Below are 25863 nucleotides of genomic sequence, written 5' to 3' on the forward strand. Positions count from 1 at the left end.
CTGCTGTGGGCACAATGACCTTTGGCCTTCGGAGATGCAGATAGCATCTCGAGTCTTGGCCTGTCTGCTTAAAACTTCTGCAGAAACCTCCTGCATGGAGTGCCCTGAGAGAGGCTCCCTCCCATTGTGGGAACGTTCCTGCTGCATTCCACGGGGCAGGAAGCTGACCTCCAGAGTAATTCCATAGTCCTTACTCAGACAAAATTCCATATGTGTTTGTGTGCACTTACACATCTAAAGAATCAACTCATTAAAAACGTCTTCAAGAAGAACATTTATTAAAAGGGAAAGATCTATTTAATCTATTCCTGCTTACTGAATACTAAAATAAGAATTTATAAGATGTAATGTAATATATACGCTCTTTCTCATTGGATAGCTCAATCTCTGTCTTTATTTGGAAAGTGACCATCAGGATGACCTTAGGCTAGGTAGACTGACTAAAATCAGCCACATCTCTTCCTATATAGCTCTTGGATGTTTGCTCAGAGGTCAAACATCCACACACTAGCCTGACTAGAGCCAGCTCCAACTTGCTGGTGACAGCTGATGAGTTCAGCACGTGAAATGGCCCAGCTGCACGTGGCAGGGGAAAGGAGGCCAGCGGAAGCGTGGGGAGGATTTAACAGTGACTAGGAGGAGTTTGCTTAGGCTCTCAGGGATGTCAGGCCCATAGGATATGTGGTCCTAGGTTGGTGTAATTTTTCTAAGGCTTATTGGAATATTAAAATTGGCCTTCATACTATTTTTGAAGCTTTATAGGAATCTATGTACACCAATTTGGAACCCTATTAAGGAGAAGTATGTATGGAGATACTGTATTAGGATTAAATTTGAAGTACATTTTCTACAGTAATTTTATTTATTTTTATTCTTTAAAAAGATTTTATTTGTTTACTTTAGAGCAGAAGGGAGGGAGTTAAGAGAGGGAGAGAAACATCAATGTGTGGTTGCTTCTCATGCGCCCCCTACTGGGGACCTGGCCTGCAACCCAGGCATGTGCCTTGACTGGGAATTGAAAAGCAACCCTTTCATTCACAGGCTGGTGCTCAATCCACTGAACCACACCAGGCAGGGCTCAAGAGTAATTTTAGGCAAAGATATTTAAAATTGCTCTTATGTGCCATCAGTTCCATATCACACTTTTATTGAGGTAAGTTAAATCTTTAGATCAAATAGGAATTTTGTGGGTTGGAACACCATTTTGGTGACTCACTGGTTAAGTCTGGGAAAACTACTATAAAGGTTTTAATGAAATGGGATTTGCTCTCATATTAAAAAATGTTAATTAATATTTCAAAAGCTTCTATTATATGCCAGATAGTGTTTAAATGTGCTCATTGTTACCACAAACCCGTACATTGGAGTACCATGTATTTAACATGCATTTTGTTTTTGTTTTTGTTTTTTTAATTGATTATACCATTACAGTTGTGCTATTCCCCCTCATTCCCCTCCACCCACAAACTCCCTCCCCCACCATTCTCCCCCCCTTAGTTTATAACCACGTGTCTCAAGTTCTTTAGATTCTATATTTCCCCCACTATTCTTGCCCTCCCCCCTATTTATTTTCTACCTACTGTCTATGCTATTTTCTGTACCTTCTCCCCCTTCTCCCCCTCCCACCCCCCTGTTGCTAACCCTCCATGTGTTCTTCATTTCTATGGCTCCACTCCTGATCTAGCTGTCCTCTTGGTTTGCTTTTGTTTTAGGTGTGGTTGTTAATAACTGTGAGTTTGCTGTCCTTTCACTGTTCATATTTTTCATCTTCTTTTTCTTATATAAGTCCCTTTAGCATTTCATATAATAAGGGCTTGGTGATGATGAACTCCTTGAACTTGACCTTATCTGAGAAGCACTTTATCTGTCCTTCCATTCTAAATGAAAGTTTTGCTGGATAAAGCAATCTTGGCTGTAGGTCTTTGGATTTCATGACTTGGAATACTTCTTTCCAGCCCCTTCTTGCCTGTAAGGTCTCTTTTGAGAAATCCGCTGACAGTCTGATGGGTACTCCTTTGTAGGTGACTGTCCCCTTATCCCTTGCTGCTTCTAGGATTCTCTCCTTCATTTTAGTCTTGGCTAATGTAATTATGATGTGCCTTGGTGTGTTCCTTCTTGGGTCCAACTTCTTTGGCACTCTCTGAGCTTCCTGGATTTCCTGGAAGTCTATTTCCTTTGCCAGACTGGGGAAGTTCTCCTTTATTATTTGTTCAAATACGTTTTCCACTCGTGGCTGTTTCTTTCCCCCTTCTGGTACCCTATAATTCGGATGTTGGAATGTTTAAAGATGTCCTGGAGGTTCCTAAGCCTCTCCTCATTGTTTTGAATTCTCATTTCTTCATTCCTTTCTGGTTGGATGTTTTGTTCTTCCTTCTGGTCCATTCCATTGATTTGAGTCCCCGTTTCCTTTCCATCACTATGGGTTTCCTGTGCATCTCCCTTCATTTCAATTAGTTTAGCCTTCATATGTTCCTCTAATTTGTGACTATAATCAACCAGTTCTGTGAGCATCCTGATAAACAGTGTCTTGAACTGTGCTTCTGAGAGCCTGGCAATCTGTTGGTCACTTAGAGTTATTGGCTCTGGGACTTTGAGTTCTTCTTGCGCCATCTTTTGGGCTGTTCGTGCCTGTTAAATAGCAGGATCAGAGCCCTAGGTGTTCACCAGAGCAGGGCAACTCAGTGGCTGGGTTGTGACACTGTATGTGGGGGTAGGGTCAAAGAGGAGCAATGGTGTCCCATCTGCCGTCTCCCGCCGCCGCCGCCACAGGTGCCGCCGCTGCCACCGTCACCGGGGCCCGCGCGTTTCGTCCCACCACACGCGAGTGTGCCATCGCCGTCAGCTCTCCACCACTGGGTTCGCCCGCTGGCGCCTGCGTGGTCCGTCTCACTGTGCGTGAATGTGCGACCGAGGTCAGTCTGCCCCACACCCTGACTGGGTCCGGGCCACTTGTGCGCCTATGTTGGGGGATCTTTCCTGCCCGACCCAGCTCCACTGCTGGCTCTGCCCCTCTTACCGTCCCGGTTGAATGGTTCGTTGTTGTCGGACCTCCATATAATTCAATTTTCTGTTCTTTGGCTGTGTCTTTGTTCTCCAAACCTTTGTTGTATTCAAACTTGGTTGTGGGAGAAGGCACAGTGTTTCCACCTATGCCCCCATCTTGGTGGAAGTCCTCCAACATGCATTTTGTAGATGAACATACTGAAGCACCAGGAAGGTTATCGTATTTTTCAGACTATAAGATGCATTTTTCTCCCCCTAATCCCCAAATTTGGGAGGAATAATGGTGTTAATGTTCCTGTTGAGTTCTGTTTACATTAACATTGATGAAATATTATGTTATTTATGTTGTTAAATATTTCACCACATTTTTTGCTTCATTTTTTTTTCTATTTTCCTCCTCTAAAACCTAGGTGCATCTTATGGTCCAAAAAAACACGGTAAGTAACTGGTCCAGGGTTACACAGCCGATGAGAGTGACACACCTCGCTGTAGAGCGGGTCCTCTCCCCCACCGGGCTCTCCTGCCGTAGAGCTGAGAAGCAATAGTGCAGAAAGGTTAAACATGGATCCAGCTCTCAGCTCTGCTGCTCCCTAGCTTAGGAACTCTAGACAAAGTTCTAAACCCCACTGAGCCTCAGAGTCTCCCTTGTAAATGGGAAAAATCCTCATTGGATTTTTGCAAAAGTTAAAGAGGCTAATGCATGTTATGTGCTTTAAAAAGTGCACTACATGTTCCATAAACATAACATATTATAACTGAATTAATTCCATCACCACTTTTTGAATTCTTGTTCAAGTCCAGCTTTATGTCATTGAGGATTTATGCCCAAAGGCAGCCTCATCCTGTCCCCTGGCCCTCCCATGTAAAATAGTGGGCAGCCAATTCAGCTCTGTTTTAAGCACTATCCTCTCCTTGGGAAACCCTTCTGAATTGCCAACACCCATGAGAGGAGTAATATCAATCACCAACATCATCACCCGAATTAGTTTATCACATCCTTCCTAGTGCCAGGAGAGCCATGGGGGTGAATTTGGGGGCACGATTCAGAAAGAAAGGGGCTAAAGCAGAGGGCAGTCAGGAATTGGAGGAGAAACGAAAACTGAAAGCTGGCCAGGGTGAGATTAAGGAGTTTTGTTTTGATCTTTTTCTATTCTTTACTCTTGGAATTTTATGAAAGAACATAGTGTGTACTTTCTGCTGTAGGAGTCCTTTTCTGAAATGTGTTGATGTGTAGTCACTGTGGCACACAATTTATAAATCACGCCTTTAATGCCATTTCAAGCAGGGAGACCTGCTGGGCCCTGTGGTAGTCATCCTTTTGTATCCAACAGTCACCCTCAAAAAATGTTTAAAAGGGTAGTTCTTCAAGTTGTTTTCTCCTGTGTAATTGTAAATGCTATTGAAATAGTATTGCAATAGCAAGGCCTAAATCTGTTACAGGAATATATCTATACATATTGTGATGATTACTTCCCATAATAATTATAAAATAGAATTATTCTTAAGTCCTTGGATGCAAATGGGCCACACTCTCATCGCAACGGTCCATTGAGCTCCACCGGCTATTTAATGCTGTGTTAAGTTCAGAAATTATTTTGGTTAGTAACAGTTCTGCTGTTGTTGTTTTTAATATTACAACTTCCCCGTGGGAGCTCCATGTGTGCTCTCTCGCTCGCTCTTGTGCTGGTGTGCGGTCCAAGCCAAACAAGAGTCATGAGTATTTAAAGAAGCTCCTTTGACTCCACAGTCCGCTCATCCTTTTCAGAAACAAAAATAACACATTGTTTTATCTCTGAGTATAAGAATCATGTTTCAAAGGAAATAAAAAGAGCAGACAGTTTCCTTCCTGGCTAATTCACGAACCTCTTTAAATCTGTTAAACATAACCACAGACACAACCTATTCTCCTGGTTTCATTTCCTAAACTCCACCTGACAAGATAGGTCGGTGGGAAGGGTCATTCGGCATATATTAGGCAATCAGTCTAGAGCTAGGGAATGTTTCGCAGCCACTGATGTGAGGAAAACAGTGCTTTAAGCTCTACGGCAGGAATCTAATTTCAGTGATAAAGTTAGTAAGCAGGTACTGCTTTCGATTGTTCTGAACAGCGTCCAAAGATTACATTTTTATTCAGTGAACCCAAAGTATTTTAATTTAAGATGGCATCTAACTCATAAGAGTCCTATCATATCAACTTTCAAAAAGCTTTCCTATTGAAAATGATAGTTATCCTTAAATGGAGCTGAAACCTGCCTCCTTGAAACTTCACCACCAGCTTCCTCCTTGGTTCTCTCCTTCTCTGTGTCAAAGAATGAGTTAAATGGCTCCTCGGTCTGAAAGCTCCTTAAATATTTGAAGAGAACAATCAGCTTAAGTTGTCTCATTTTTAGAGAAAACATTCTCATTTCCTTGTATCATCACCATATTAAGACTACGGTACTACGTATTTATGCTTCTGTTACAGGTGGAATGTCTCAGGTGTGACGGCTGCAGAGGAGGCCGTCTGTTTTCTCAGCCAACCGCCACAGTTGAACGGAGAGTTTGGATATAGCCATCGCTCTCAAAGTTAAAAAAAATCACAAAAGAGAGCAAGTGAGAAGGCAGAAACACTATGAAAAGCAGATACAAGAACTGAAAACTTGGTAGCTGGGCAGCGGTCGATAAAAGGAAGCGTGTGCGGAGCATCCACGGCCGTGCTGCCAACTTCATCATTTCTCTGAGTGACGGTAGAAGTTAATGCTGCATGAGGGAAAAAAGGTCGTGGATCAAACACGCAACCATGAAGTTCAATGGACCAGACAATAGGAAATGTTGAGAATTACTTAGACTCTATAATTACCAAAGAAGAGATCAATGTAGAAGGTCCAAAGTTGCTTCATAGCTTGCTGCCTTCCTCCTGACTCATTCACCTTGCCAATCCAATATCCTACAAGGCCGCCTAACAGGTCAAGTCACCATCTCCTTTTTTGCCTCTATGAACATCTTGAGCCCTCATTAGCAGCATTAGGTAGTCTGTTTGATAAAGACTAGTATTTGTACTTTACCTTTAAGAAGCAATCAAAGTATTTATTGAACTGGTTCTAATTGTTTCACATGCATCTTACTCTCCTTCCAACGAGGTCTTCAAAGCCCATTGAAGTTAGTTGGCCATGGCTTACACTTTCACACCCTGCATAACCCTGGGCAAACGAATGTGTTAACAACACACTGAATTTGGCTTATCTCTATTGCCCTAAACAATATATTGGTGTATTTCTTTTTTTTCCCAGATATTCAGTGGTGGTTTTCTAAATAGGTAAATCCAACAAATATTTATCAAGTGCTCTGGGATAGCAAAGTGACTAATAGGCAATGATAAGCATGGCATTAAACGTGCATGTCAGGTGCCATGGAGCATGGAAGGGCAAACGATGGGGCAGCGGGTATCAGGTGCAGAGAAAGTGAATTTTAAAGGATGGGTGGGATTGTCTGGGGCAGGGGGAAGATGGGAAGGAAGCCTCTCAGACAAAAGAAAAATGGCGTGCAAAGGCAGAAGAGTAGAAGGAGCACAGTGTGCGTGCTGAATCACAAGTAGTGTAGCCCAGCTGCAGTGCTGGGTGTGGGAGGGGTATGGGGATGAGGATGGAGAGGAGACTATGGAGGACCTGTGTGCCTGGATGAGGGGAGCAGGAGTTTGGGGACCCTTGCAAGTTTTGAAGCAGGGAAGTAATATGTCATAGATTACTCATTCAGAAAGATCACTCTAGATGTGGGAGCGCGTTGGAGGGTAAGAGGAGCAGATAGGCTGTTTGGGAGGCTAAGGGATGATGTCAAGAGTTGATAGGGGATCAGAATATCTGCATTGGCAGCTGAGGTGGGCAATTCAAATGACGGTTATCTCCCCTTTTCTCAGGAGAAAATGATACAGGCTGATAGAAACTGTCAGGACTTATCAGTGACAGCAGTGTTCTTGTCTGACTGTTCAGGAAAGTGTAACATTAGTGGGAAAAGGAATCAGTGTAGGAAATCTAAAAGCAGGTGGAGAGAAGACAAAAATAATAGGATAACTGAGTCTAAAAACTCAGTTTTATGCTAAGGCCTTGCAGACAATTCCCAAGACACCTCAGAAATGAGAAGAATAGAGGAAGGATGGAAACTGAGAGTTTCCAAAGACGTGAGCTCAAATCTTAGCCTCACTACCTATTCTTTGTGCAGCTTTGGACAAGTAACTTAACCTCTTTGAGTCTCCTTCTTCCTATCTGTAGACCGAAGATAATACAATAATACTTCTTTGGACTAAATAAATACTAGTCTTTTGCTAAGTGCTGGATATGGGTATGGGATACAACAATATGTCAGACACAGTTCATTATTCAGTAGAAAAGAAAAGCATATCAATAATTAAATAATAAAAGATGCAGAATAAAATGAGTCTGACTAAAGACCTAGGAACCATGGTGTGGGAGAGCAGAGGAGAGAATGAGCCGAGACCATCTGACTCAGCTGCTCATCCTGGAGGACATTACCAGGTAGAATGCACCTAAACCACCCTGGAGGGTAAGGAAGATGTCAGTGAAACGGGGAGTGGCCTGTACAAAAAACTTTGCAGCCTGTGTTCATGGCCATTTTTTTACCCACATTCAGACAGAAGTGGGTACAGATACCTGGGAAGGGACAGCAGCTTTGTGGTGGGTTGGAGTGAGTCATAGCCCATTTGCCATTCTTGGCTATAGAATTAAGTTAACCACTTCATTCCTGTCTGGGTTTGTAAGAACTGCTCCAAATATCTTGCAGGGTTGTTGTGAGGATATAGGGGAAAATGCCTTCCGGACTGCGCATTAGGAGTCTTCCTTGCTACCCCTCCCTCAGTTGCAGGTCCCTCTCCGCCCCAATGCAGCTCCTCTCTGAGAGTCACATCTGGTGACTTGGGGTCCTTGTTAAGAGATAAATTAACAGTCCTTTGAAGAAGGAGGCATTAAAGAGAGATTCACACTTAATAAATCATTTTCTCCCTAAATAAGCAGAAAAGTTGAAACAATACTTTAAAACAATGGTTATCCGGGAAAGAAATAGGACCATCACTAAAAGTATTTGGAAATGCTACCTCAGCTTCTTCTGAAAGCCTACATTTGTGGGAGAGTACTTTCAGATTTGCTAGGAGACTCTCTAAAAGCATTTCCTTGTGAAAGTGTGGGGATGCTGTTCTCTTTCAAAGGAGTCTGAATTCTCAGAGTCAGCACTTTTAAGCACTGGAAATTTCCTGGGCAGAAGAACAGGTACATATTTCCTTCTCCTTACATAGTCCAAAGTCTACGAGGGAGCATTTGGAAATAGGCTACTGAACAAATTCTGTCTTTTCATGTAGAACCTCAATGTGCCATAGATACTGACACCTAAGAGCTGCCAATTTAATATTTTATGGTGCTCTAACTGTTATGTTTGGGGTAATTCTTGGCACTGGAGAATTGAAACTGAGGTCTAAACTATTTTCTAAATCGAAGCCACATGGCCAAAGCCCTGGGTGGGATGAGGCCCCTTTAAATTTTGCCGCACAAAGAAGAAGCGCTTGGAATATTTTTCTTAAAGCCGGTCTGTTTATTGTGTTGCTTCTCTCTGATAATATTTTGCCACCTACTTCATGTTAAAAACCACCTTGTGAAAAATTTGGAAGGTATGTCTAACTCATGGAAATTAGAAATGGGAAAACTATGAACAATGTCCAGTGTGTTGTGTTTCTTTCCCCATCGACACCCCTCTTCCTTTTTGGATCTCTTTCTCACAGGTGTGGCTACTCAGTCATTCTCTGTGGGTCAATGTCATCACACTGGCAGCAGCTGGTTTTCTCCTGGGAGCTGCTCCCCTCATGGAGACTATGTTCAGATGGGGGCTCTCTAGGCCAGCTGATGTCTTCACCTTCTGTCTTGCCAAGTGGGGCCAGGCAGGCTCTTCCAGGAGGGATAAGGGGAAGGGCAGGAGGTCAGGGAAAGGCACAGACGGGAGGGCAACAGGAGACTGGGAGGTAAAAAGTTAAACAAACAGGGAAATAGATGTCTGAACAGTTTCTGGTTGCTCTCTAAAGCGGCTGTTTACCTTGAACAGTGAGGTATGCTGAACTTTCCACGGACCCCCTCTGGTTGGTGGCTTTGCAGTGATAGAAGCCTTCATCCTCTTCTGTGACTCTTTCAATAAACAGCGTGCTGCTTCCTGGTCCTAAAATAATTCCTAAAGAGTGAGAGATGTTTAGATTAGTGGGCCTGGATGACAAACACAAACAGCTCCTTTTGTAACACAACCCCCTTCCTATCATCATGCATTCAGACAAGGAAATCCGAGCTTGGGTGAACCTGGGGCAGGAGTGCTTATTTGTTTTCTCTGATCCAGGCTTTCTAATAGCACCTTCACCACCCAGCAGCACTCCGCCCCCCAGCTTTGGGGATGCATCTGACCAAGGCCTTTTGCTATGTGGAAGAAATGAGATGGGGCGGCCATACCCAACTGTGAAGAGCAAGTATCAAGGAGGTAGCATATCTAATCATAATAACTACCATTCGCTCAGTGTCTGCTACATTCTGGGCATTATGTGAGACACTCTCTTGGGTTTAGAACCATCTGTGATATGGCCTCCATTTTATAAACGTTGAAACTGAGGTTTGGTGAGTTAAGCAACCTGACCAAGAGCGCACAGCTGGACTGAAATCATATTTGTGGCACTTGAGTCAAAGGATATCAGGTTTCATTTGTCATGCAGGTAGAGAGCTTGGGCTATCTTTAATTTAGGCCTTACTGCTTCAAGCTTTGTTACTTTCAGCAAGTTACTTAACCTTTCTAGATTTCAGTTACCTCAGTCTTAAGATTAATATGAAAGGGAAAATGAAGGCAACTGTACAGCACACAGTAAGTAAATATAAGATTAAGTATCGCTACAGAGCATAATGTTATGAAAGGAGCATAGGGAATCTTCAGATCCTGGCTTGAGACCCAGTAGTTTCAACACTAAGTGCTATCACCATGTATTTACTGAGTGCTTACTTTGCCATTAGCCCATGGTAGAGACTGGAAGTGGGGGGAGAGAAGGGAGCGAGGCAGGCTAAGACAATATCTGCTGAGAAAGGAGAATTAACTCATTCCACACACACACATACACATCTCTCTCTCTCTGACACACACCTATACCAACAAACAAAAATGGTTAATGAATGAGAAAGAATAAATGTAGCACAGCATACACAATTTAACACAAAATCTAGGGTGTGGGGGGGAGGCAAGATGGGTAAGAATAGGAGTACTCAGGGAAGCTGGCACGGGGAAATGGAGGGGATGGGCCTTGAACTGAGGTTTGAAGGGTTGGCAGAGGTGAAGGGGGAAAGGAAGGCTGGAGGAACGGCATGATGCTGACATGCGTATGCATCGAGACCTTGTGCTGGGACAGTGACAAAATGGGCCCGACTGGACTGTAGGATAGATTTTGTTAGTTTAAACTGTTTGTAGTCTCTCTGATTATAACATATTCAATACAGAAAAGTTGAGAAATCTTCGAAAGCATAAAGAATATGTGAAAGAAAAAAACCTATACTGTTATCTCTCTGATATTTTTTCTTTAGTCTTTCAAGTGGACTTTTTTTGTAAACAGTTTGTTCATTCACATAATAAATATTTTTGAGCTCCTACCATTACTAGACACTATTCTAGATGCTGGTGATACAATAATAAGCAAGGCAAATAAATCCTTGACTACAAAGGGCTTAAGTTATAGTTTTAGAGAATTATGAATAAATAAGGTGATATGAAGCAGCTAAAAAGTCTGAGAAGAAAATGAACCAGATTAAGGGGATTGTGGGTGAAGTAGGGTAAGGAAGCGTGCATAGGGTATTTTGGGTAGGCTTTCCAAGGAAGTGAGGTTTGAGCAGATACTTGAAAGATGGGAAAGAGTGAGCCATTTGAAGATCTATCTGGAAAAGGGCATTTTAGGCAGAAAGTCCCTGGGTCAAGAATGAGTTTAAGTTACCGTGAAAAGACCATTATGACTAGGGTAGAGTGAGTACCAGGAGGGATGAGAGCAAGGCAGCACCCACAGGCCGTGGTAAAGATTTAGGCTTTTTTTCTAAGCACAGAAGAAAGCCACTGGAGAGTTACAATACTGTATGAGGACCAGGGTGGGGGGTGGGGGGGAACAGTGAGAGCAGGTGGCTAGCTACTGAAATGGCCCATGAAAGATACGTGGCTTTATCCTAGAGTGACTATGCTGGAAGTTGTAAGAATTGTTGGCTTTGGGGATATTTTAGAAGGCAGAACCAATCAGCTTGCTTATGGGTTAGTATATGATACATGAAAAGGAGTAATAAAAGGAAATGATTTGAATACCTGGGAGAGAATAGTGGTACCTTCCCTGTGGGGGAAAGGTTCAAGGGAGGAAAATCAAGAGTTCTGTTTCACACATGGCAAAATTGGTGTGCCTATTACACATCCAAAATGAGGTTTCACTGAGAGATCAGGCAGGAGATTGGGATTAGAGACAGCTACATGGAATCCCTGGGGATGGAAAGCCCTGGAGATGGAAATAAACCTCATCAGACATGGGCCCAAATAGAGAAGAGCAGATCTGAAGGCTGTGCAGTTAGGACTTAGAGGAAGAGGAAACAGCAACAGAGACCAAAAAGGAGTAGGCTCTGAGGTGGCGAGAAAACAGGAGAGTGGGATGCTCAGAACCTAAGGAAAGAGTTCACAAGGACAGAGTGGTCAGATCCATGCAATACTGCTGAGAGACCATGGCGAAGGGAGGCAGCTGGCCACTGGATATGACAATGAGCCATTTCAGTGAACTTTGGGAGCAAAAGCATGATTAATGTACCTTAGAGAATAGGAGAGAATGAAGTAGAGATTACTTTCAAAACAGGTAGCTGGAGAACAACATGAACCCAAAGAATGAATTCTTTTTTGAAATGTGAAATTTTGTAGTGTGCTCTTGTGCTAATAGGAAAAACGAGAGGGAGGGAGGGAGAGAGGGAGAGAGAAGAGAGAGAATATGAATGTGAATTCCAGGAGTAAAATTTCTGAAGTGAGAGGAAATGGAATTCTGTGGCCAAATTGGCCTTAGGTAGGAAGAGAGACAGTTAATTCATTTTAACAGGAAGGATGGCAGAATGTAATGGGAGAGGTAAATTGGATAATTTGGTGATATATATTTTTAATAAATATGTGGTACTCATCTGTTTAAATTCGGGAAGAGGAGGAAATTTTGGAGTTTTGAAGAGAGAGAATAAGGTGTAAAATACTGTGCTGGGAGAGAAAGAAAATAAATCCAGCACTGAAATATAAGATTTCTCCTAATCATAAAATACTAATTTCCCCTTCCCCAATATCATAGCATAAGTATTCCATCATGCTCTTATGTACTTTTAGTATATCATTCATTAGGTGTGTGTACGCTATCAATGACATTAGGTTCTACATCTAATTGCTCATAACTAGCCCTGGCTGGTGTAGCTCAGTGGATTGACCTCGGGCCTGCGAACCACATGATCACGGTTCGATTCCCAGTCAGGGCACATGTCTGGGTCGCAGGCCAGTTCCCAGCAGGGGACTCACAGGAGGCAACCATACATTGATACTTCTCTCCTTCCCTTCCCCTCTAAAGATAAATAAATAAAATCTTAAAAAAAAGACACTTGTCATTAATTGCTCATAACTATAAATAATAATGCAGTTAATGTCTTTAGGCATAAAGGTTTTTATGTATTTCAGATTATTTTCTTATCATAGATTTCCAGAAACAGATTAGGTAAAAAGCTCTCAATTCATATAACCAAAGTGCCTTCCAAAAATATCATACCAATTAACACTTTAATAGCAGAGGATAAGAGACTATTTTATCACTCTCCTGCCAGTACTGAGCAGTATCACCTAAAATACAAAACATAACTTTGCTGATTTGATAGATGAAGATCACTGTCATTTTAATTTGTATGTCTTCGCACATTCTTTCATGTGTTTGGTAGTCATGTTTACTTTTAAAGCACTGGTTTTGAGTAGTTGAAAAAGTGAGTTCATATTAAGGAGAGCTCTGAGATCCTGACTGAGGAGTTCCTGTTTAGAAGGAAAGAGACGTCACAAAGATTTTTGAGCAGGGGAATGGCATATGAAGGCAATGTTTAAGGAAGTTTAGTCTAGAAGGAGAATGCAGGATGAAGAAAAATGAGGAAAATATGGCATCTGGAAGGCCAGCTCACCGGTTGTAATTCAGGCAGGGGAAGGTGAAGATCCAAACCTGCAGGGGTGGAAAGGAAGTGGAGAAGAGAAATGGAAACAGACACTTTGCTGAAACAGTCTACAGGAATTAGTTCTTCAATGGGTATAGGAACAGATGGAGATGAGTTTTAGGGGGTTTCAGTGTCCTAAGCCCAGAAGACAGGGAAAAAGTGAGAGTTTCCCCTTGTAACCCTGGCTAACCCATTCCATCTCTTTGGGGCTGTTTTCCCATCTGTTAAATGAGAATGATATCAGCTTTGCCCATTTCATGGTATTGTTATGAGGTCAATTAAAATCATATTAGCGAAGCTTTGAAGCTTTGAAAGATGAAGATATAAGTGGCAATCACAGAAAGTAAAAGTACGGCTAGATAGTAGGTGGTCCGGGGCAATGAATGTTTATAATGGCAGCTACCTTGTTACCCTTAATCATCTCTTGCAGCAGGCCTGAGCCTCAACCAATATTTCTACCACTCGAATCCCAGTGTAAGGCCAATGCCATGGACAAATAGAGCCAAAGGCCTTGGATTCCAGCCAAAGAGACAAATGTATGGCTGTGGAGGTGAGAGGAATAGTGCCCAGAACACTGCTAAGCTAACATCATCCGGCACAGTTTCCTCTTTCCGTCACGTGGAGGAGAGGAGATGGGGTGAGAGGGTCCCCCAAATCAACAAGCAAAGCTCTTCTTTTTGACTTGCTCTCATGTTGCACCATAACACATGGCAGGCATTGATGGCCACCATCAGATACGCCACTCAAAATCTCATTCACTACTCTTGTTATTCATCTCCCTTCTCACAAAATAGACCAGCTACTGCCCTTATTATATTTTGCACATAATTCAAATCTTCTGCCCATATTTATTCAGAATTGTCTCCTTCTTTAATTCATTACTATTCTTTAATAGTAACTATTGACAAACAGTAATACTAACTATTCGTTACTATTACTCCTCACTTCCTATTACCCAATTCCTGTGATATAGGCTCTGGTCTACTGAGGAACTCACCTTTTAAAAAGAGCTCTCTTTTTAGTGCATTTTTTTCACTGTGATTAATTTTAAACGTTTTAAAAGTACGTAAAAATATGGCCCACATGCCAGCATTAAGATAATCAGATGTCAACGTTTCCCCATATTTGCTCTAGACCCCTGTCTTTCATAGAAATAAAGTGCATAACCTGCCCTTTTCTGCTCCCTCTCTTTCCAGAGGTACCACCATCCTGAAGTTGGTGCATGTCATTCTCATGAATGTTTTTGTGCCTTTCCTACATAGGATATGTATCTCTACAAACTACCTAATGATGTTTTGTGGGTTAAAAAATTCTGAATAAATAACATTATACAGCATGTATAATTTTTCAACTTGTTTTTACCTATTCAACATTTTAATATTTATACTCATTGACAAACGTAGATGGAGTTCATTTTCTAAGTATATTTTATTGATTTAATGTTATGGTTGTCCCATTTTTTTCTCCACTTTCTCCCCTTCCACCCAGTATCCCCATTCTCTCCAGCATTCCCCCTCTTAGTTCATGTTCATGGGATGTACACATAAGTTCTTTGGCTTCCCCATTTCCTATACTATTCTTAAACTCCCCCTTCTATTTTGTGCCTACCAATTATGCTTTTTATTTCCTGTACCTTTTCCCCCATTCTCTCCCCACCCCCTCCCCACTGATAACTCTCCATGTGGTCTATATGTCTGTGTTTCTGTTCTCATTCCAGTTGTTTGCTTAGTTTGTTTTTTCAGGTCCAGTTGCTGGTAGTTTTGAGTTTGTTGTCATTCTACTGTTCATATATTTTTTTAATTTTTTTAATATATTTTATTGATTATACCATTACAGTTGTTCTATTCCCCCCTTCAATCCCCTCCACCCACACCCTCCCTCCCCCACCATTCTCCCCCGCCTTAGTTTATAACCACGTGTCTCAAGTTCTTTGGATTCTATATTTCCCCCACTATTCTCGCCCTACCCCCTATCTATTTTCTGCCTACCATCTATGCTATTTTCTGTGCCTTCTCCCCTCTTCTCCCCCTCCCACTCCCCTGTTTCTAACCCTCCATGTGTTCTTCATTTCTATGGTTCCACTCCTGATCTAGCTGTCCTCTTGGTTTGCTTTTGTTTTAGGTGTGGTTGTTAATAACTGTGTGTTTGCTGTCCTTTCACTGTTCATATTTTTCATCTTCTTTTTCTTATATAAGTCCCTTTAGCATTTCATATAATAAGGGCTTGGTGATGATGAACTCCTTGAACTTGACCTTATCTGAGAAGCACTTTATCTGTCCTTCCATTCTAAATGAAAGTTTTGCTGGATAAAGCAATCTTGGCTGTAGGTCTTTGGATTTCATGACTTGGAATACTTCTTTCCAGCCCCTTCTTGCCTGTAAGGTCTCTTTTGAGAAATCCGCTGACAGTCTGATGGGTACTCCTTTGTAGGTGACTGTCCCCTTATCCCTTGATGCTTCTAGGATTCTCTCCTTCATTTTGGTCTTGGCTAATGTAATTATGATGTGCCTTGGTGTGTTCCTTCTTGGGTCCAACTTCTTTGGCACTCTCTGAGCTTCCTGGATTTCCTGGAAGTCTATTTCCTTTGCCAGACTGGGGAAGTTCTCCTTTATTATTTGTTCAAATACGTTTTCCACTCGTGGCTGTTTCTTTCCCCCTTCTGGTACCCCTATAATTCGGATGTTGGAACGTTTAAAGATGTCCTGGAGGTTCCTAAGCCTCTCCTCATTTTTTTGAATTCTCATTTCTTCATTCCTTTCTGGTGGGATGTTTTGTTCTTCCTTCTGGTCCATTCCATTGATTTGAGTCCCCGTTTCCTTTCCATCACTATTGGTTTCCTGTGCATCTCCCTTCATTTCAATTAGTTTAGCCTTCATATGTTCCTCTAATTTGTGACTTTGTTCCTCTAATTTGTGACTATAATCTACCAGTTCTGTGAGCATCCTGATAAATAGTGTCCTGAATTGTGCTTCTGAGAGGCTGGCAATTTCTCGGTCGCTTAGAGTTATTGGCTCTGGGACTTTGAGTTCTTCTTGTGCCATCTTTCGGGTTGTTCGTGCCTGTTCCATAGCAGGATCAGAGCCCTAAAGTGTTCACTAGAACAGGGCAACTAAGTCGCTGGGTTGTGACGTTGTATGTGGGGGCGGGGTCAAAGAGGGACAATGGCTCTCACTGGTATTGCAGGGCAACTAAGTCGCTGGGTTGTGACGCTGTATGTGGGGGCGGGGTCAAAGAGGGACTATGGCGTCCTGTCCGCCGCCTGCCGCCACGGCCCTCACCGGTGCCGCAGTTGCTGCCGTCACCGGGCCCACGCGTTTCGTCCCACTGCACGCGAGTGTGCCACCGCCGTCAGCCCTCGCCCCCTGGGGCCTGCGTGGTCTGTCTCACTGTGCGCGAATATGCGCCCGCGGTCTGCCCCGCACCCCAACTGGTTCCCGTCTGCCTGCGCGCCTGGGTCGGGGGCCCTGTCCTGCCTGACCCTGCTCGCTGCTGGCTCCGCCCCTCTTACCGTCCCCGTTGAACGGTTAGATGTAGTCGGACTTCCGTATAATTCAATTTTCTGTCCTTTGGTTGTGTCTTTGTTTCTCCAAACCTTTGTTGTATTCAAACTAGGTTGTGGGAGAAGGCACAGTGTTTCCACCTATGCCTCCATCTTGGCCTACTGTTCATATTTTTGATCTTCTTTTTCTTAGATAAATCCCCTTAACATTTCACATAATAAGGGCTTGGCGATGATGAACTCTTTTAATTTGACCTTATCTGAGAAGCACTTTATTAGCTCTTCCATTCTAAATGAAAGCTTTGCTGGATAGAGTCATCTTGGATGTAGGTCCTTGCCTTTCATGACTTGGAATATTTCTTTCCAGCCCCTTCTTGCCTGTAAGGTCTCTTTTGAGAGGCTTAGGAACCTCTGGAATAACTTCAAACATTCCAACATCCAAATCATAGGGGTACCAGAAGGAGAAGAGGAAGAGCAATAATTGTAAACTTATTTGAAAAAATAATGAAGAAAAACTTCTTCAGTCTGGCAAAAGAAATAGACATATAAGTCCAGGAAGCTTAGAGAGTCCCAAAGAAGTTGGACCCAAAGAGGAATACACCAAGACACAACATAATTAAATTATGCAAGATTAAAGATAAGGAGTGAATCTTAAAATCGGCTAGAGGAAAGAAGAGAGTTCTCTACAAAGGAGTTACTATAAGACAGAGTTCATTTTTAACTGTGCTGTATTCCATTGTATAAGGAAGCCACAGAGGGTTTTTTTTTTAATCCAATTCTTTACTGTAGGATAGATAGGTAGTTTTGACTGTGTTTGCTACTATAAAGAAGGCTACAATGCACATCTGACACAGCTATGTGTACATGGTTATATACATCTCCTTTTGCTGGGTTACAAGGTAATCCCAATTTCAACTCTACCAAGTATTGCAAAATTGTTTTCCAAAAGAGACAAGCTTATACTTTATGCTTTAACCAGCAATGAGTAAGAGCTCGCATTTCCTCACATATTTACCAATACTTGACATAATCAGATTTTTAAAAAAACACTAATATTTACATGAATAACATTTTAATAATTGTACAAATATTTGTAAGTAAATTATAATTAATTTCTGTATAATTAACAATATATCTTGAAGCTGTCCCTTGTACATTTATTTTTTATTTATTTCAATTGTATTTTTCAGTTACAGTTGAGATTCAATATTATTTCCTATTAGTTTCAGGTGTATAGCATGGCAGTTAGACAGTTACATAATTTACAAAGAGATCTTCCCAATATTCTAGCACACACATGGCACTATGCATAGTTAATACAATATTATTGACTATATTCTTTATGCTGTCCTTTACATCCCCATGACTATTTTGTAACTACCAATTTGTACTTTTTAATCCCTTTACCTTTTTTACCCATTCCCCCAACCCCTCCCACCTAGCAACCCTCAGTTTGTTCTCTGTATCTATGAGTCTATTTCTGTTTTGTTGGTTCATTTATTTTGTTCTTTAGATTTCACATATAAGTGAAATCAGTAATATTTGTCTGACTGAATTCACTTAGCATAATACCCTCTAGGTCCATCCATGTTGTTGCAAATGGTAAGGTTTTATTCATTTTTATGGCCAAGTAATATTCCATTGGCTATATGTACCACACCTCCTTTATTCATTCATCTATTGATGGGCACTAGGGTTGCTTCCATATCTTGGCTACTGTAAATAACACTACAACGAACATAGATGTGCATATATGGTTTTGAATTAGTGGTTTGGGTTTCTTTGAATATATACCCAGAAGTGCAATTGCTGAGTCTTAGATAGTTCTATTTTTAATTTTTTGAGAAACCTCCATACTGTTTTCCATAGTGGCTGTACCAGGTTACAATCCCACCAACAGTGGGAGTTCTCTTATTTCCACATTCTTGCCAAGACTGGTTGTTTATTGATATATTGATGATAGCCATTCTGACAGGTGTGAGATGATATATTATTATGGTTTTAATTTGCATTTCTCTTATGATTAGTGACATTGAGCATCTTTTCATATGTCTATTGGCCATCTGGATGTCCTCTTTGGAGACCTGTCTATTCAGGTCCTCTGCCTATATTTTAATTGATTTTTTTTGGTGTTGAGTTGTATGAGACCTTTTTTTCTTTAAAGATTTTATTTACTTATTTTTAGAGAAGAGAAGGGAGGGAGAAAGAGAGAGAGAAACATCAACATGTGGTTGCCTCTCGAGTGCCCCCTACTGGGGAACTGTCCCATAACCCAGGCATGTGCCCTGACTGGGAATTGAATTGGTGACCCTTTGGTTCGCAGGCCAGTGCTCAATCCACTGAGCCACACCAGCCAGGGTGAATTGTATGAGTTCTTTATAAATTTTGGATATTAACCCTCCACCAGATGTTTCATTCGCAATTATCTTCTGCCATTTAGTAGGTTGTCTTTTCATTTTGTCGATGGTTTCCTTTGCTCTACAAAAAGTTTTTAGTTTGATGTAGTCTCATTTGTTTATTTTCTTCTTTTGTTTTTCTTGTCTGAGGAAGTATATCAGAAGAAATATTACTAAGAGAAATGTCAGAGATTTTATTGTGTTTTCTCCTAGGAGTTTTATAGTTTTGAGTCTTAACCCATTTTGGTTTATTCTTGTATGTGGTGTAAGAAGGAACTATAGTTTCATTTTTTTTGCATGTATTTTTCCAATTTTCCCAGGGCCATTTGTTGAATAGAATTTCATTTTCCTATTGTAGATTCTTGCCTCCTTTACCATATATTAATTGACAATATAGACATTGATTTGTTTCTGGGCTCTCTATTCTGTTCCATTGATCTATGTGTCTTCTATTGTGCAAATACCATGCTGTTTTGATTACCACGGCCTTGTAGTATAGTTTGATATCAAGTAGTGTGATACCCCCAACTTTGTTTTTCTTCCTCAAGATTGCTGTGGGTATTTGAGGTATTTTGTAGTGCCACATAAATTTTAGGGTTATTTGTCCTAACCCTGTGAAAATGCCATTGATATTATTTTATTTTATTTATTTATTTATTTTAGGTTTTTATTTACTTATTTTCAGAAGGGAAGGGAAGGAGAAAGGGAGAGAAACAGCAATGTATGGTTGCCTCTTGAGTGCCCCCCACTGGGGAACTGTACATAACCCAGGCATGTGCCCTGAATGGGAATGGAATTTCGATCCTTTGGTTTGCAGGCCCGTGCTCAATCCACTGAGCTACACCAGCCAGGGCCTACCATTGATATTTTGATAGGGATTACATTGGATCTATAGATTGCTTTGGGTAGTATGGACATTTTAATGATGTTAATTCTTCCTATCCATGAGCATGATATATGTTTTCATTTATTTGTATCTTCTTCAAGTTCTTTCTTCAATGTCTTATAATTTTCCAAATACAGGTCTTTTACCTACTTTGTAAATAGTTTCTAGGTATTTTTCTGATACAATTGTAAATGGGATTATTTTCTTAATTTTTCTTTCTGATAGTTTGGTATTCATATGACAATTCAAATGCCATCAATTTCTGAATATTAATTTGTATCCTGCTAGTTTACATTTATCAGTTCCAGTAGTTTTTGGATGGAATCTTTAGGGTTCTATGTATGCAGTATCATGCCATCTGCAAATAATGACAGTTTTACTTTTTCATTTGCAATTTGGATGTTTTATTTTTTTCTTGCTTGATTTCTGTAGGTAAGACTTTTAATACTGTTGAATAAAAGTGGTGAAAGTGGATAACCTTGTTATGTTTCTTAAAGAAAACACTTTTAGCTTTTTCCCATTGAGTATGTTAGTGTGAGATTATCATATGTAGCTTTAGTGAAGTGTGTTCCCTCTGTTCCCATTTTGTTGAGAATTTTTATCACAAATGGGTTTTTATCTATGATTAAAACCCATTTAAGATGAAGCCCATTAAAAAACCTCGTTTGACTGGGTTTTGATATAATATGGTTTTTATTCTTGATTTTGTTTACATGGTGTATCACATTAAGTGCAATTACTGAATTGCAAATCATTAAGTGATTTGCAGACCTTGGACTTAACTCGAATTCCAGGAATACATCCCACTTGATCATGGTGCATGATCTTTTTAAGATATAGCTGCTGATATAGCTATCTTGCAATATAGTTGGTGTCCTGTGGACCCAGTGGCACAGTCTCCGTGAGTACCTGAGCTGGGTGCTCCAGGGGGATCCTTTGTCTGTGATGCGTGTGTCCTCCTGTTGTATTTGAGCTTGATCTCTGTTGGTACATCAGTGGGTGGAACTGACCTTCAAGCTGGCTGATTGAGAGGATTGGCCATACCCATAATGTACAAACTGAGAACTTAGGCTGACTCCACCAAGAAGGATTCACCCCAGCAGGGCCTGGTGCCTGCTGAGATCTCCCTTTGGCTGTGCTGTTTATAGAGCTAATTGGGTGGTGCTCTATTTTGGTCTGAAGCTGGCAACTGTATATGTTGGTTCTTACAAGGGACTCTGGGGCAAGTCGATGTCAGATACTACCTGTAACAGGCCTGGGACTATCTGTTAGGAGCTACAAACCGATCCATGGTTGGTAGCTGGGTCTGGATGTGTGTGGTTGGAGCCATTCTGTGATCTGACACTGGCTGCCCCCAGAACGGGGCCTGGTACAAGTTAGCAAAAGACGCAAGGCACACTGAGACCTGCCACTGGCTGCTGACTGTCCACAGGCTCTGCTGTTGAAAGACCCTAGGGCTGGGTGAGGGAGGGTCTCAGGGGTGAGTGGTGTTCATCAGTAACAAAGTTCAGATTTGGCACTAAAGCTAGGCCTGAGGATGATCAGTAAAAGTCTCAGGGGACACCAAGACCAGCTGCCATGGCCTAGAGCTCTCAGGGAGTCATCAGGGTAGAGGTAGTGGAGATCCCTAGGTCAATGCAGATTCAGATTTGGTCATGTGGAGAGAGGGCTCAACACAGGGACAAAGACAGCTGTCTCTCCAGCCCTTGCCCCAACACCCACCTCACAACTCAATTTTCCTGTTTGTCTCTGGGACCCCTCAAGCTGCTGCCATTTACAAGATTTTTATCATATAAATAGCCAATTATCCCAGTACCATTTATTCAGTAATCTCCTCTGTTCCCATTGAGTTGTGGTGTCAGTTCTGTCAGGTGATAAGTTTCCATATATTTGATGGTTCTATTTTTAGGTTCTCCACTTGTTCATGATGATCTATTTATTTATCCAACACAGGTTATAATTGCTTGATAATGCATTTTGATATTTGGTATGGCATGGTCCCTTCTTCTTCAAAATTGTCTTCACCCTCTATCACTCCAATATGAATTTCAGGTTTTGCTTGTTGAATTCTATAAAAAGCACTGTTCACATGTTGATTGGAATTCCACTGAATTTATATAACAATTGGGGGAAATTGTTATATTTATTTTTAGGTTGAAACCAATCGAATTGCCAATATTTTAACCTAAAACTGTTTCAACCTAAATAATTATTTCCATTCAAGAATATCAAATATCTTTAAGTTATTTAAGTCTTCATTTATATCATTAAAAGTTTTATGATTTTCTCTGTAAATATTGTGCTTTTCAGTTATATTTATTCCTAGGTATGTTACAATTTTTGTTGTTATGCAAAATTGTATTTCCTCTTTCCCTTTTGAGTGTCAGTCATCAAATCTAACAAGTAGAATTCACTTAGAAATGTGGTGCTCTGTTTTATGTTGCTGACATAATTTAACTGTAAGCCAGCTTGCTTCTAGAGGGATGGCTTAAGTAATTTCCAACCACTAAAGGCATAACAATTCCCTAGAAATTTACAATTTATTTTCCTTTACTGTAGGAAGCTGTATCAAATTGTATGAACAGAACAGAGAGCAGGATTTGTAAATGTGAATGTCTTCAGGGGCCAGGCACATAACATAAATGAGTAGGTGGTGAGATCATGGGAGAGGAACTGTGTATGGAGCATAGAAGGCCTGTCTCCCATCTAAAGGCAGAAGCATTGGCTCTAATCAATTGGAATTTAGAAACTTGAGTCCAGAATTATCTTCTGAGTTTTAAAGAGAAGACAGAAATCTGGATTTTTCACAGTAAAGCTCATGATTGTCAAACATTGGCAATCAAATCAACTTATTTCAATTTGCTGTGATGACCAGTATAACTTGTATGCTAGGTAGATTAGACACGACTTCGACCTAGAGGATGTATATGGGAATACACTGCTACATTTTTATTAAGGGAAGACCTCTATGATCAGGCTGTCTGTCTAGCTTTCCAGTTTCTGTCCTGTTATATCCCTAAATGTATCCCTGGTGTGAACCATACTGATCTAGTGACAATTCCTGATGAGGCCCAGGAACGTTGCACATTATTACTTTCCTGAGCTGGCCACTTCACTGTTATTTGCTTGTTATTAACATTTAGCTCAAGAATTAGCTACTTTGGAAATTATCTTCTGATGCTCTTGGACCTGTACTTTACTACTCTTGAACCACCTTGTCTGTGCCTCTGCTCTGGCACTTTCCACTTTTTAGTGAACGTGCTGATTTTCTCACTTGCTCTTAGAAAGCAGTAACTGTGCCATCTGTACTCGTTAATGAGTCCTCAGTGTCTAGGGCTGTACCAATAGACAGAAGACACTCAGTAACTGTGCAAATGTCCAAGACAATAGCAAAGGGAATTTAGGACTGAGGAAAGGAGCGGGCATTGCAATGTTTGTGGATTTATGAAGCTAAGGTAGCAGAAAATGCTGACTTCCTGTGTAGTATTGACTTATGATTTGCTGAATGCCCAGCTCTCCTTAGTCTGTAAAATTGTGTGTCAGTTAATATTTTTGTCTTACAATTGATTCAAAGAGCTCCAGTTTCTAGAGGTTAGAAATGCAGACTCAGGTAGTTTCATAGTTCTGCTAGAACATTAGCCCTAAAGGGTCAAGTAAAATTTTATACTGAGTTATTTTTTGCAGGAACTTGTGATGTACTCCAAGAAATCAGATGAGGAGACTCAGTGTCAGGACTTGCATGATCTCTTGTGTTGGTTGCTAATGGGGGTTGTGGAGCAGTTTGTGATGATATTGGTCTACATACTTATCCATGGGATACAGTCTTAATTTTAAACACATGTCCACTTCTTCAGGGTTGAGTATTTTCAAGGGGTTTGCAATCTTGCCGTTTATACATAAGCATTTTTTGTCCGGGGAAGAGCATGGAATAGAACTTTAATCCAACTCACCACTGAGTAAATAAGTCTGCAGATTTTGGATTCACACATTTGATGAAACAAGGGCACAACATTGTTTGCTTTCTGTTTCTTACACAAAAATCTGACCTGTTGCTGTTCTAAACTGGCTAATAGACTGACCAGTGACTCCCATTTTGTTGTTCTGTTGAGCATTTGTACTTCTGACTTCAAGAATACTATGTCCATCCAATGTTGCCAAATTGTCATCATCAAAACTCTCTTCATCTACCAAAGTCTGATTCAAATGACAACTCCTTCAATGAAGCCTACCCTGAACACCTCAATCAGAGGTGCTAATTTATATTCAGTAGCATTCATACCATTCATGTTGGATATTTACGAATCACCTTTGTAACTATTATGTGTAAGTTTTTCAAAGGTAAGGACTAAGTTTGCTCTTTTTCATTTTCTCTAGAATATATCAAAATGTCTAGTTATGGTAGGTAATTAATATATGTTTGTTATTTTAATGAAGTAAAAAGTAAATTTTGTTATTATGATAGGCTCTCCAACTAAATGATAAATTCTCTGAAGTTGGCACATGATATACTTTCAATAAATGTAAACTATTGTGATGGTGATGTGTACAGTTCCAGGTACATAGTAAATAATCATACCTTTAGATTGCTGGCTCTTTTTTATATGATTGGTTTAATTTTTTTCAGCAGGAGAAAAAAGAATAAAGCTACAAGATTCTTTTAGTATTTTTACAATGTGGACTCCCAGCCAAGATGGAGGTGTAGGTAGACACACTGTGCCTCCTCACACAACCAAAAGAAGGACAACAACAAATTTAAAAACAAGACACAATGAGAACTGACAGAATACTGAACTGTATGGAAGTCTGGCACCAAGGAGTTAAAGAAGAAACACTCATCCAGACTGGCAAGAGGTGCGGAGACAGGCAGTCAGATGCAGAGGACTCTTGGCTGCTGGACGACTGGGTGGTCCCACATTAGCATATAGATAAACCAGAAGGAACCACTGGGGAGTGAGACCGACTGCACAACCCAGGGTTCTAGTACCAGGAAATAAAGCCTCAAAGCTCTGACTGAAAACACCTGTGGGAGTTGAGGTGGAAGCAGGAGAAACTTCCAGACTCAAAGGAGAGTTCATTGGAGAGACCCACAGGGTCCTAGAATGTACACAAACCCGCCCACTTGGGAATCAGCACCTGAAGGGCCCAATTTGATTGTGGGTGGCAGGGGAAGTGACTGAAAACTGGCAGGGAGTGGAGCAAGAGGCACTGTTTCCTCTTGGACCCCTCCCCTCCCCCACAGACAGCATCACAAAGCGGCAATGTGGGTTGCCCTACCCTGGTGAAAACCTAAGGCTCTGTCCCTTACTATGTAACAGTCACACTGAGAAAAAAAAAAAGGCCCAAATGAAAGAACAGATCAAAGCTCCAGAAAAGATACAACTAAGTGATGACAAGATAGCCAATGTATCAGACACACAGTTCAAAACAGTGGTAATCAGGATGCTCACAGAATTGGCTGACTATAGTTGAAAAATATAGGAAAAAGTGAAGGCTATAAAAAGTGAAATAAAGGAAAATGTACAGGGAACCAAAAGTGACCGGAAGGAAACTGGGATTCAAATAAATGGATTGGAGCAGAAGGGAGAAATAAACATTCAACCAGAACAGAATGAGGACATAAGAATTCAAAAAGTGAGGAGAGATTTTTTTTTATTGGGACTTCTGGCCAAGATGGAGGTGTAGGTAGAAACACTGTACCTCCTCGCTCAACCAAGTTTATGAACAACAAATATTTAAAAACCAGAACGCAACCAAAACAGAGAGAAAATTAAATTGTACCAAGGTTTGACAACAATGAACCATTCATCCAGACCAGTAAGAGGGGCAGAGTCAGCAGCTGGCGGA

The 25863-nt window shown here is 41.0% G+C and overlaps 1 protein-coding gene across 1 annotated transcript in view; it reads right to left on the bottom strand.

Annotated features, from left to right (window-relative positions):
- FLT1 (fms related receptor tyrosine kinase 1) overlaps positions 1 to 25863 on the bottom strand; it is a 194216-nt gene that overhangs the window by 44206 nt on the left and 124147 nt on the right. Inside the window, exon 15 of the mRNA XM_037058896.1 lies at positions 9073 to 9204. Coding sequence (XP_036914791.1) covers positions 9073 to 9204 — 132 coding nt within the window. The remainder of the gene's footprint in view (positions 1 to 9072; positions 9205 to 25863) is intronic.

The sequence above is a fragment of the Sturnira hondurensis genome, unplaced genomic scaffold (assembly GCF_014824575.4).
Source record: "Sturnira hondurensis isolate 20B ecotype Veracruz unplaced genomic scaffold, ASM1482457v3 Scaffold0010428, whole genome shotgun sequence".
Taxonomy (NCBI): Eukaryota; Metazoa; Chordata; class Mammalia; order Chiroptera; family Phyllostomidae; genus Sturnira; species Sturnira hondurensis.